At 40.8% G+C, this 13,249-nt stretch overlaps 1 protein-coding gene across 1 annotated transcript in view; it reads left to right on the top strand.

The window, feature by feature from the left end:
• The window catches only part of LGR4 (leucine rich repeat containing G protein-coupled receptor 4), an 82,988-nt gene that overhangs the window by 38,457 nt on the left and 31,282 nt on the right, over positions 1-13,249 (top strand). The window contains exons 3-4 of the mRNA XM_073658064.1: positions 12,082-12,153; positions 12,803-12,874. Of these exons, the coding sequence (XP_073514165.1) occupies positions 12,082-12,153; positions 12,803-12,874 (144 nt within the window). The remainder of the gene's footprint in view (positions 1-12,081; positions 12,154-12,802; positions 12,875-13,249) is intronic.

Below are 13,249 nucleotides of genomic sequence, written 5' to 3'. Positions count from 1 at the left end.
TTTGGGGGTGACTCCAAATCCAGGCCTCCATTGGTTAATAAATTTGATTTCCATTGATGATTTTTGTGTGATTTTGTTGTCGGCACATCCAACTTTGTACAGAACAAAGTATTCAATGAGAAGATTTCATTCATTCAGATCTAGGATGTGTTATTTCAATGTTCCCTTTATTTTTTTTGAGCAGTGTATATTATATTTTATTTTTTCTGAAACGCTCTAAGTTTATCTCCTCTGAAATGCTAAAGATCTCTGGCCGTCTCTTCCCAGCGCTGCTGCAGGTGATTTCCAAGTCTTTCCCTATGTACACATGACGGAGACCGCTGGGGGCTGCAACAAACTATACTGGTCTCCGGCTATGATCCCCGACTGGATTTTTAAAGTCTCCTTTCTATGAAATGGAGCAATCATGCCGCTAGAATCTGATTCTTGTCCTCACTTTGGGCATCATGAATGAGATGACCAGTTTGCTTTAAAGAAAACATTTCCCATATGCCCAGTCCATTGGAAAAAACAAGCTGTGCTTTACTTCCCTGAGCTCCGCAGTCACCCATGCTGCCTCGGTCTCCGTTGTTTGGCTGCAGCAGAAACATCTGGACAACATCTCTGCAGCCAATCTGTGAGCTAAGCGGCTCTGTCCATGTAGACTGGACAAGCTGGTCACAGAGCTCAGTGATTGACTGCAGCGGTGCAACATCTCTGGAGCCAAACAGAAACTGCAGCAGCATCTGAGACACTTGCTTGTGTCGAGGAGGGTAAGTTAAGTGCAGTATTGTGTGTTTTTTAAGAATGAACTGTGCATGTAGGGAGGTGTTTTCTGTAAAGAGACAATCCCTTCCAATAAAAGTAGGTCCTCTGTTCAGGATCCTTACAGTACTTCTTGGCCATAGTGGAGAGCGGTTACAGAGTGTATCTCTGTGGACGACCCGTCCTGCATGATACCAACAAGTCACTTATATTGTTACCACAATGTAATGCTTAGTTTCTCCCTTGGTGGCGCTGCTGGGAAATAAAACACTAATTGCAAGGCTTGTTCACAAATTACAGCTAATCGCTGGAGATGCTTACAAGGGCGCACTGTCCAACCTGCTAATTACAAAGTGAATAACCCATCCTAATCTGTCTGCATTTGGGAATTCTTTATTTCTGTAGTGTGCTTCCCTCTTTACATATCGAATACATTATTGATGACCATCTAAACCACCCAGAATAGATTTAACTCTTTGCTGATCCAATACTTAAGCATTGATGATAGCATACTCCCAGTTAGTATGGGGCTGCCATTCAGATACAACAAAAAAAATTTGGGGCGTTTTAAGGATGTGAGCACAAGTTTAAGTATTTGCAGCCGATTTTTCTGCAGGTAAACTGTACGCTTTGATGCTTTTTTACTTGCATGTTTTTATCATTCATTTTAGGAGAAAAACGTTTTTTTTTTTTAATCTGCATAATGTCAATTCTCTGTTTTTGCAGCAAGCAAACCTTTGCTTCGAATCCATAGGGAAAAAATAAGCAGCATGTTCATGAGAATTCAGAAATCTCATTCAGTTTGCTGGTACTGTAAAACACATCAGAAAAACACCGCATGTGAACAAAGCCCTAAAGGTTCTGTTTTACTTTTTGAACTCTATCAGTTATAAATGATTTTACATGAAATTGGTCTCCTTCTCTAAATATTACTTATGTCCTGATACTGCGTTACAGCCTGTACCCGCGTTAATTGTTTGGGTATTTCTGCCCTGAAGCCTGTAGAATTGACTGGAGCACTGGACAGGCAGTAAGATAAGTACAAGATGTACAATGTATTCAAAAAAGGAATAACTGTATGAGCTGGAAAAGGATGTCTGAAGGTGGAGTTACATTTTAAGCTAGTCACCCTGTCGTTGGGCCTTTTTAATGGCTGACTCTAATATGACTCATAAGTTTTTTCTTTTTTTTTTTTTTTTTCCATCCTATAAAAAGTTGTCTATATTTAAGGCTCAGCAGACCAGCTCGTCCTGTCACTTTAATAGCAGTGTTTACCACCCGTCATGTTCTTCTATCTCCTCTCGGTAAGGTGTGGATCATGAAATGTGGCCAAACGCAAAAAGTTTCTTTTGGCTTTCCAACCACCGTCCTACTCCTTGGCTAGCGTGTGCCTCCTGACTGCAGCACAACTCCTGGTGGTCCTGCAGCCTCACAGACATCCGGTAAATTGCTTCCAGATGAGTCTCTTGGGCAGACAATAGAGAAATGTTAAAAGCTTTTTTAGATTGCAACATGCAGTCATTTAATGGACTCTTGGCAGGTTATTGATTCGGCACATACTTTCTACTTTTATCTTTAGTAACTCTGATAACTTGGCAGGTTTGAGACCTTCTGCGTTACCAGCTCCATCTTTACCGGTACTTGATGTTACCTGTACAACTCCTCTCAGCAGATCTTAACACCCAATTTCCCCCAAACTGTTGTCTCCAAGTCAGTGCCTCCAAAGTTAAAAGATGATTTCCATCCCATAGAGGTTGATGGAGATACAAACGAGAACAGGACCCTGAAACAGCTAAATAGAACCGGTCCCGAATTTGCGCAGCCACAGTCCATTCATTGTCTATGGGACTACCAGAGTTTGCCAAATACAACGCTCATTTATTGCCCACAGTTCTAATGATGGGAATAACCTTCTAAATGACATTTGGCTCTGCAAAAACGTACTAAAAGGAGTTGTCTCGAATGGGCAACTCCTCTCTATGGACCTTGTTTGTCAAGTGACCAAAGACTAGGATGTCACTGCTTCCTATCCTGCGGGGGACTGCTGGAGCCTTAGGGTTATTTTCTTCTTTTGTCTGATTTAACCCCTTTAAGTGATCTGAGCTGGATATTCTGGAGATCTTTGATTAATTATATGATTCAGAGCTGTGTTGTAGAAGTCATTAGCATATCTGGTTAGGTTTCTCCCTCCCGTGTGACGTATGACATTTCCGCCTTTCTTTCTGGGCTATTCTTTATCTTTTAATATGTCACCTGTTCTCAGTATAACTTTTGGTGTGTTGGACATGAACTAGAATTAATCCTTCAACACCTAGGGTGATTAAAACCTGATTAAACCTATTCATCATAAATGTACTATAAAGAAAGAACCATTGAGGAGCCCGCAGCATGAAATGCTGAAACCCTTGGTAGAATTTTTGGACCTGAAATAGTTTAGTTCTTATCAAGCATCCTAATCTGTAGGTTTAGTAACCTCAGTGAGCTCCAGACACCTACAGGGAAGGTGTTAATTCGGTCCATCCAGGTTCTCTCAACCTACCAGGTGTTATGATGGTGCCTGCAATGTTTGCCTTCAGTTTTGCAATATGTGCACAGCGATTTCTGCCCTACATAAGGACAAGTGTGTACTTATTACATGCTCCTACGCTTTACACCTTCAACTTGTGTTTTTTCTGAACACTAAATAGATCTTTACTCCATACCTGCCAGGTGCCTACATGTCATGTTCTCCTAATGCTTTCCATCTTGGAGCACAAAACAAGGTGGGGCTACTTTAAAAGGGATTACCACACAGAGAACAGGTTCAGCATTGCTTTAGTGGTGTCATTTTTCCTGTAAAATTGAAATAGCATTTGTACCCTGAACTGTGTAAATTTAATGTGTAACTATCATTTACAATAACATATATGTATATGTATATATATGTATATATATATATATATATATATATATATATATATATATATATATATATATATATATATATATATATATATATATATATATGTATTATTACCACCTTTTTGTGCGGGGTGGGTGGGGTTAGGGGTTGTTCTGGGTCTCGAGTCACCCACAGATCGCTCTAAAGACTACAAAACAGCATGGCTCAGCACCTGCATGAGACTTTTCTGTGGATCTGTACACCTCTGTGTGCTCACTTATGCAGGAGCTCAGTGGTGTACATATCCACAGAATAGTCTCATGCAGCTGCTGAGGGCTTCTGCCTCCAGAACTGTGCTTGCCTGTATAATCCCTTGAGCTAGCAATGGGGAGCGGGGGGGGGGGGGTGGGAGCCTCAGGACCTGGGCCCCTGCTGATCTAAATAATAGCTACACTTTAAAGATATCACATCAGTCCCGCCATTTCATGTTGCCTTCATTTTTCATCTTTTTTTCAGTGGAAGCTAATTGCACATCTGGTTTTATAAAGAAACCTGCAAAGCACAGGTCCTGAACCTAGAACCCCAGTGCACCAAGGGAATGGTGAAAAATGCTGAGCCAGCGTACTGGAGCATTATGAATATGTTGCTAATATGTATTAACAGTATGGTTGCCCCAATTTAACGGTTAGTGTAGATGGCAAAAATTGTTGGTCAAATTTTGCACATAATATATTTGGAACCTCATGCAAGTCCGGTTCAACACTTCTCCTTATGACACTTCATGGTTGACTTGCATTTATATCAATACATTGCAACCAAAAAGTACACGTCTCTACACGTTTTATCGCTCCTTAAAGCGCCACTCCAGCTTTTTTCACAGACCTCATTTGGATGGGGCTATTGTACCAATGTTTAAAGTGGATACACACACACACACTCGCTCCCTCCAGTCTTTCCAAAGGGCCTAGGAAGATGTCTTTCTAGAAAACCACAATTATTTGTATTGACCTTTTTAATAAACTATTGACTGGACCTTTTCTCTTCCTCTGATTTCAACAGACGAAAAATGTTGTTAGATTTTTCTTCCCAAAACCTAAAACCCCGGCTACAGTTTTGCTATTCCCCATTCGTAGTCCAGCAAATTGCTCAGCTGGGTAGCTGCAAAAATCATATTGACACTTAAGTGTTTTATTACAGTAGAGCTCCAGTTTCCACATGGGGTTATACATGTAATCAGTCTATTGGATGTCAAGGAAAAGATAGGGTTACTAATTTTCAAAAATCACTTTCCAATTTTGTTTTTTCAATCTAATTTAAAGGCTTAATCTACATTTGCAGTCTTTTTTTTTTTTTTTTTTTACCCTTATGATTTTTAATAAACTAACTGCAAAATTTCATTTTGGATGAACTTGAGCAATAAAGGTAAAAGTACCGACCATATGTTTTATGGCTGTAATATTAAGAAAATGTCTGGCTGCCACAGACTTGTGATTTTACTAAATTTAACATATTGGCAAAAAAAGCCTGAGTATCCCTGATGGCAGGGGATCTTCCCAGCTCTAATCCTTCAGCATCCTTTACGTAGCGGTTACCGGTCAGTAACCGCTCAAATGATGTTACCGATCAGTAGCTACTGAGTAAATGATCAGGCAGCGCTGGTTTAGTTCAAAGCACAAGATTTCATGCAAACACAAGAGATGGCTGTAGAGGCTTGTGGGATGCCGCTCTATGTGCTGGGATTCCTCCAGCCAAATGCTTGGACCCGACTTTAGCTTGAAAGTAGAGTCCTTTAGTCTGCAACTAAGGACACATGTTTGTTTTTGCAAATGTGTTTTATTTAGTTAAGTTTCTTTTAAGAAAACCATTGGCAGCAACAGACTTGTGATCTATCAGCCTGCAGATACAAGGTTAATCTACAGGCTATTACCGTAACGATGCTGTCCGGCAACCTTGCTGAAAGTGAATCGACCTCCTCCCGGGAGCTGCTGGCTTTCAGTCAGAGGCGTGCCAAGCGCAGCTACAGTCAGCGCTCCCAGCATTTTGTGGGGTGGCTGTAAGCACGCCCCGACACTTGTTTTGATACCTCACTCACTCTGCACAGATGCAATGCTATTTGCTGGGGTGTACTTACAGCTGACGCTCAGTGTGTACTCAGCGGTAACGGTAGTCGCTCAAGGCACTCCTCTACTGAAAGCCAGCGGCTCCCAGGGGAAATAAAGTTAATTTTTTTTTCCCCGGTAGCCACACTTTAAGCTGCAGGTTAATAGCGCTGTAATGCTGTCTCGCTACTTTACTTAGTCATCTCCCCAAATGTTATTACACTGTAGATATGACAAGTTCCCTTTAAATAAAAAGGCAGCCACAGATGTGTAATTTTTAATGACAGACCTTTTATCAAAACTGACTTGTTTCAGAGCAGTAGTAATTGGTCAGTCCTGCAAGTGGGGCGGTGTCAATCCTGCAGTGCACTGCCTGTCAATCATCTCATAATTACTGGAAGTAAGATGATCCCAACTTCAGTGAGTTTTTACCAATATCACATCTTTTGTGTAATTCACTGTAAGGATCCAGGTGACATACCATACCTGTACATGTGGCCACTGTAAGGATCCAGGCGACATCATACCATACCTGTACATGTGGCCACTGTAAGGATCCAGGTGACATACCATACCTGTACATGTGGCAACTGTAAGGATCCAGGCGACATCATACCATACCTGTACATGTGGCCACTGTAAGGATCCAGGCGACATCATACCATACCTGTACATGTGGCCACTGTAAGGATCCAGGCGACATCATACCATACCTGTACATGTGGCCACTGTAAGGATCCAGGTGACATACCATACCTGTACATGTGGCAACTGTAAGGATCCAGGCGACATCATACCATACCTGTACATGTGGCCACTGTAAGGATCCAGGCGACATCATACCATACCTGTACATGTGGCCACTGTAAGGATCCAGGCGACATCATACCATACCTGTACATGTGGCCACTGTAAGGATCCAGGTGACATACCATACCTGTACATGTGGCAACTGGTAAGGGTGTAATGATTACAGTTATGGGGTAGCCCTTTAAGTGATCACTTTTGTGAACATTCTTGTGACAATCAGCCCACATATATAATTGCCCCACAATTGGGTATTATCCATGAGCTAATCCATGAGCTACGGATATAAGTTTGCAGGTAATGTCTTGATGTTAAAAGTTTAATATGTCACTTAAAAAAAAAAAAAAAAAAAAGAAAACAAAAAAAAACTGCAGCCTGCAGGCTAAGTGTCTCCTCTTCCATTTCCTCAATCCTGGAGGCATTATTTATATCATCTGAAGAGCTTGTGTCTAGTGCTAATAGTGCACATCCCCTCCCCGCCTCTAATTATGAGGTTCTTGACCCTTATAAGCAGTAAGTCCGTCAACTGCCCACGAATATTTGGCAGGCATGTTAGAAAAACCTTTTGCATACTCGGCCAGTTGTATCCTGTTTCCTGGAAGATTGCCAAAGTGAGGAGAAGCGGATGCTGGTGCATGGCTCTTCTGTTAGTGGGTTTAGCAGGCTGAGTAAACAGGAGTTGCCTTGAGGTAGGCCATTCACATCTACTTCAAGTCACGCAACGGTTCTTGATCTCCGTATGTCCCACCCTCACAATCACGTGGTGCCATGGTTTAAATGTGTATATTCTGAATTACTTCCATCTCTATATCCACACTGTTATGTCTAGAGCCAAAGTATAGTCTGATCCCAGCGATGGAAAATAGGATCTTAATATTTATATTTGCATCTCGGGGCCCCCCCCCCCCCAAAAAAAAAGTTTCTTTAAAAAAAAAAAAAAAAAAAAGAGAAGGAGCAATGGGAGTTATAGGAGGACAGATGGTTGTAGTATGTGCAAAAATACGTTACCCAAAAATATATAGAAAGTGGATTCTGCTAATGATTGCTACAGACTATGATAAAAGCCTTATTTCTGCCATGAGTGGAGAATTCTGATCCTGGTTACGTAGGCCCACATATTCAAAAGCCTGCTGGAGTGAAATACACCATATTTAGAGATGCACACTTCCTTACAGCATCATGTACGCCTGCAAAAAGCTAGTGTAGACTTCAGCCATGGTTAACGCCAGTGTAGTGTAAATGACAGCATGTGTTTATCCACAGGCTGCCCATTGTGCTAAAAAATAACTTAAAAAAAACTTGCTATTTTTTTTTTTTTTTTTAGGCTAGCATTTTGTGTTTAAGACGCTAGCACTTAAAGGGGTATTCCAATCTCCAAATTCCTATCCCAATATGTAATAGGTATTTGCTAATATTACACCTCCAATTAGAAATGTAGTGTAGTTTTCTGATTAGCTATGTCTCTTTCCTCATGTGCAGGCATTGCAGGATCTTGGGTATCCATGGTTACGACCATTATGGTTACAACCACTAGCAACTGTCACTATATTAATGGTCGTAACCATGGATACCTAAGGTCCTGCAATGCCCGCACACGAGGAAAGACATAGCAAATCAGAAAAACTATACTACATTTCTATTTATAGGTATTTGCTAATGATTATTATTACACTACATATTGGGATAGGATTTTGGAGATGGGAGTACCCCTTTAATTTATATCCTTTATTTTATTAAACTGCAATGAAACAAAAGACTGTTTTAGGTCACTTATTTAGTAACCTTATTTTTTTTATTTTACAAAATATCCTGAAATATCTCCATGTCAGAACATAATGGTGCACATTAATGAAGGTTCTCTGCACCATAATTGTGGTTTTAAATGATAAAAAAAAGCCCAAAGATGTTGGAAAGAGCAAAAATTTGATTTTCTTTTTATACCACAATTATGATGCAGAGACCTTCATTAAAGGGTATCTGTCAGCAGTTTTTTTTTTTTTTTTTTTGCTGTGTAATCTGAAGACAACAGGAGATTGGGGCTGAGACAGTTTCAGTGATATTGTGTGCTGTTTATATACATTTAAGGTTTTATCACCAAGAGGTTCACTGCCCTACAACTCATGGGACTGTTAGATGAACACTCCCCGTTCTCTGAACTGCTCACTGTCATTATATAATGTACATAGAGAGCCTGGTGTTGGCGGGGGCAGCTTTCTGAGCTCTAAAACATCTGAAAACTCTTTGTATCACAATTGCTGCACCCAGTAAACTAAGTGACACATCAATGGAATCAGGGTCTCTCGTCCTAAAACGTGCTGCTCTCAGATGAAGTAGTAAAAATCTGGTGACAGATTCCCTTGCATGTGCTCCGTTCTGCTCTAACATGGAGAGATATTGTAGGGCAGAATGTTTTAAAACAAAAAATATTGGTAAGTATGCTTCCTAAACAGTACATAGTCGAAAACCATTTTTGTTGTTTGTTTAATAAAGTAATGTACACTGTGCTATTGTCTTAGAACAAAAAAAGTTTTTGTTTTTTTTTGTTTTTTTTTCCAAGCATCTTTAGTAACTTTTTAACAGGCTTCATGTGAATCCAGCCTGAAGGTGTCCTCAACTATTCTTATTATTCCGAAGAAGGAGGGGGGAAAAAAGGTTGGACTTCCAGGGAGACGGCACAACACTAAGTGTGTGCACGCCCTAGTGCCCACTGTAGCCATGACTAAGGGCCACAAAATCTGCCCGTGGGATATCAAGAGGTATAGGGTTTGTTTGAATAATTATACTTGCAATTATTTTGAGTTGCAAAATATTAATTTACCTCCCAAAAGAAACAATTATTCAAAGCTTTTACAAGATCGTCAGCCACTATAGGAGATAGAAACCTGGCAATTAGGTGGAAATCCATATATTTTTGGAAACTTTGTCTCCTCTATAACCAGCTTTGGGGACACAGTCCAATCTATGGACTTTAAACTTTACACTGGACCGGATCAGGCAATTTGTGGTGTACTTGTCCTGTTACCATAGTGCAGATAGGGGCTGCTAAGTGCCAGATGTAAAAGCAATTATGAGCACATCCCCTTTGTAATAGCCATGTAAATTGTGAAGATCTGGCCTGAGACGTACCCTGGGAGCCCCCACGTCTTCACAGGGAAAGGAAGCGTTCAGCTTGTGCTCAGCTTACCGTGTAAAGCGATCTGGTGTTGGCAGCCTGGTGGTGGGGATTACTAGGTGTGCCACATTTTAGCACTTGTCTGATTCTGCATTCAAGAAGGGGCTTGTGATATTTAAGCCGTGGTGCAAGGAAAGGTTGGACCACACAGAAAATGTTTATCGAGAAGTAAGACTAGCAGAAGAAAACTAGCCAAGATGAAGGGACGCCGCAAGATACATGCACATCGAGAAGTGATTATGGTGTTAGTTGATCTTCGTAGATTGCCAGAATCTGTATGATTTATCCTCCTTGGTGTCTGTTAGACCATGGCCAAGCCTCTATCTTGATTGCTAGCTTTCATCTTGCATGTTATTCCTTTGTGATCGGCTATGAATCCCATGTTGTCAGTACAGCACCACATAACAAGCTAGAGCCAGTACCATCTTTATTTGCTGTGATGACACTGATTCTCCTTCCCTCCATATTCTTCTAAATAAGCTAATAAGTATTCAGTAAGGAAGACTGAACTGTGATCTCCTGCAGTATAACTGTGACTGGCACTGCGCAGTCATCATCATGATCTTTTGATAAGAACTTCTGCCTCCACTGTGGAGCAGTATGGTGATAGATTCCATGTAATTGCATCATACAGCTCTATTGCCCGAAATCCTGACCCCCCTTCAGAGAGCATAAAGCCAAGTTACGTAGTACATGGTTACAACAGGTGGAAAAAACTGATTTTCAACTTGGTGATTGTAAAGGATCTTGGGTCATGTGAGCACATGACCTAATTTGAAGAGATATTTTACACATAAATTACTTTTTTAAAATGTAAAAATGAATCTGATATATTTTAGTAGAGCGTGCATTGGTTTGGCTGAAGTCACACCAGTGTTAGTGCACATGAAAATGATAAACTTTGTAATATTTTATTAGAGAGCTGCTTTGCTGCTCCTGGATTGATCTTTCAATCTCCATATTTTCAGTTGGCGGGTATAATGTCTTCAGTGATCACAGACTTTCCCATTACTGAGATAGGAGCAGACTGTTGGTGCTTGAGTTCTGTGGAGAACTTGCAGCAGAATGTCTATTACAAAGTTGCTTATTTTCAGGTCTAGTATTGATTTCTTTAAAAAGAATAACTATCTTTTTAATTTTTATTAAAGGGGTTGTCCTCTACTTTTATATTGTTGGCCTATACTTGGTCATTAATACCAGATCTGTGGGTGTGCGACATCCGCCACCCCTGCTGATCCGCTGTTCCTGGCGCCAGCAGCCGCCAGATGTGCTTGGATGTGGAGCAGAAGAGCACAGCTCCACCAACTGTATAGTGGCCGCAGAGGAGTACTGCGGATCCACTTCCATGAATTTAAATGGGGGCGGATGTCTGTACCTGGCTACAGCTACTATGCAGTTGATGGAACTGTGCAGCTCTTCAATTGATCACATCCGGCTCCCACCAGCATCGGGAACAGTTAATCTGTAAGGGATGTGGGGTGTTGCAACCTCTACCAATCTGGTATTGGTGACCTGTCCCAAGACTAGACCAAGTGCCAGAGAACTTTTTTAAGGTGAACATGTGCAGCTGCATGTGTTTTTAATATAGAGGGCACAAAAAAAATAAATGTGTGAAATTTGATTATTTTTCAATAGTTTGTGGAATGAGCTCTGTGTAATGGGACCCCTGTTGGCATACATTTGCCCTGTAAAGTGTATAGGCACATGTAGAAGTCCCTTTCCATTTCCCACGTTCCATGGTGTACATTCAGTAGTCTATTCATGACTCGACCACGAGTCCTGTGATTCCGTGGGGTCTATAAATCTCAGTTCAGCAGGTAGTTTTATGGCTGAACCAGGTCTTCCACTTTTAGTGTTTTTATAAAAGAAAAAACCTGTATAAATAATTGATTTTTTTTTATTAAATGCACTAAGTGGAGAAACTGAGGGAGGTGGGGGGGGGGGTTGATACCTGCCTTTCTGAAAGCAAAGTGACATGTCAGGTTATTTATTTTCTTATGATTGTTTTATTATAATTGGGATCATTAAATGCCTTCTTGCCAGTTGAAGTTCAATATTTGCTTGGCAAATTCTGAATAATGAGCCCCTTTAGATAAAGCGCCATAATGAAAAACCGAGTGCGAGTTCAGCCGAACACTGCAGGGAAAAACTGAAGAGTCCTTGTCGTTGTAGGAGCGGTCCTGATTGGCGCTTCCCAGGTCTAATTATTCTACAATGTCTCTTTTGCCATTTACTGTTGAGATATAATAAGTTGGATGTTTTTGACAATCAATTAGTGACATCCAAACTTTTATTGTTTTTGTGAGCTCATTATTTAAAGTTAAAATTTTTGTTGGAAAAATTTTTTTGAGTCTCAATTATCACAATTTTTCTTCCAGACGGCTGGCGGGCAATGACCTCTCTTTCATCCATCCCATGGCCTTGTCTGGCCTGAGAGAACTCAAAGTTCTGTAAGTAATTGTGCAGTTTTGTTAGTAATTACATGCCTGCCCTGCTCTGTCAGCACAGCAAGCCTCTTTAACCCTCATAGGCCCAGGGGAAATTGGTTGTCCTCCTGTGACTCTGCACCCTCCTCTTCACTAATGTTTAGTATTTGGACTTCTGGGCTGTAACTGTTGCGATCCTTGGCTTCCAATAATCTATGTGCAGGTGATATCTTTCCAAGCTCAGTATGGTAACATTCTCCTGGGCATCTTGTGCTTACGATGGGCACTTTCTGGCATCTGTCAAGTGTTTTGGGGGTCTAGGAATCCATTGGCTGAATGTAATGGGAGCATACACTAAATCTATTCTGCACACGCGGTGTAAGTGCCTTCTGCTCTGATCTCCCACCAGATGCCGGAGCAATCTCCATTTTATCCTTGATATGGTAGATGTACTCATTCACATAAAATATCTTTGATTGGCCATGCACATGGATAATGTAGCACTGTGAATGGCGTGTGCCTTTCCTGCCTCTTAAATGTTTAGTAAAGTTGATTAAAAGTTGGTGTCATTCGAGGACATTTGCGCCTTTCCAATGACACACGACAAACCTTTCATGAAATGTTTGCTCTAATGTTAATTATCTACCCCACATTTATTTTTTGTTTTTTGTAGAACTCTTCAAAACAACCAGCTGAAGACTGTCCCAAGTGATGCTCTGAAGGTCCTGGGATCTCTTCAATCCCTGTAAGTGGTTTTCTTACTGGTGTTTAGCAGATGTTTTAATATATGATGTGAACAGTGCCCAATATGTGTTGTTTTTTTTTTTGTTTGTTTGAATTTATTTTTATTGGAAAGGTAAAAAAAACAATCGTATTCCCTGACATTTATCTGATGGAAGGCTGTGTTGTATGCCAGTATACAGACAGTGGTTTCCATCACCCATTGTAACAAAAATCTTATATAGTGCCGATCTTTGTCTATATGACACATTGATGCATGCCGGCCGTGCAAAGGGACGCTCTTACCGTACATCTATCGGATCTATAGGGGCCCTATGGATATATACGATGCAAACTCCAGGAGCTTTCCCAGCACATCCTAAGTGTAGTCACGTAACGT

This window comes from Phyllobates terribilis, unplaced genomic scaffold (genome assembly GCF_046119375.1).
Source record: "Phyllobates terribilis strain yellow unplaced genomic scaffold, ASM4611937v1 Scaffold_13__5_contigs__length_258822181, whole genome shotgun sequence".
Classification (NCBI taxonomy): domain Eukaryota; kingdom Metazoa; phylum Chordata; class Amphibia; order Anura; family Dendrobatidae; genus Phyllobates; species Phyllobates terribilis.
The sequence above is the reverse complement of the archived record's forward strand: the minus strand, read 5'-3'. Positions and strand labels throughout refer to the sequence as shown.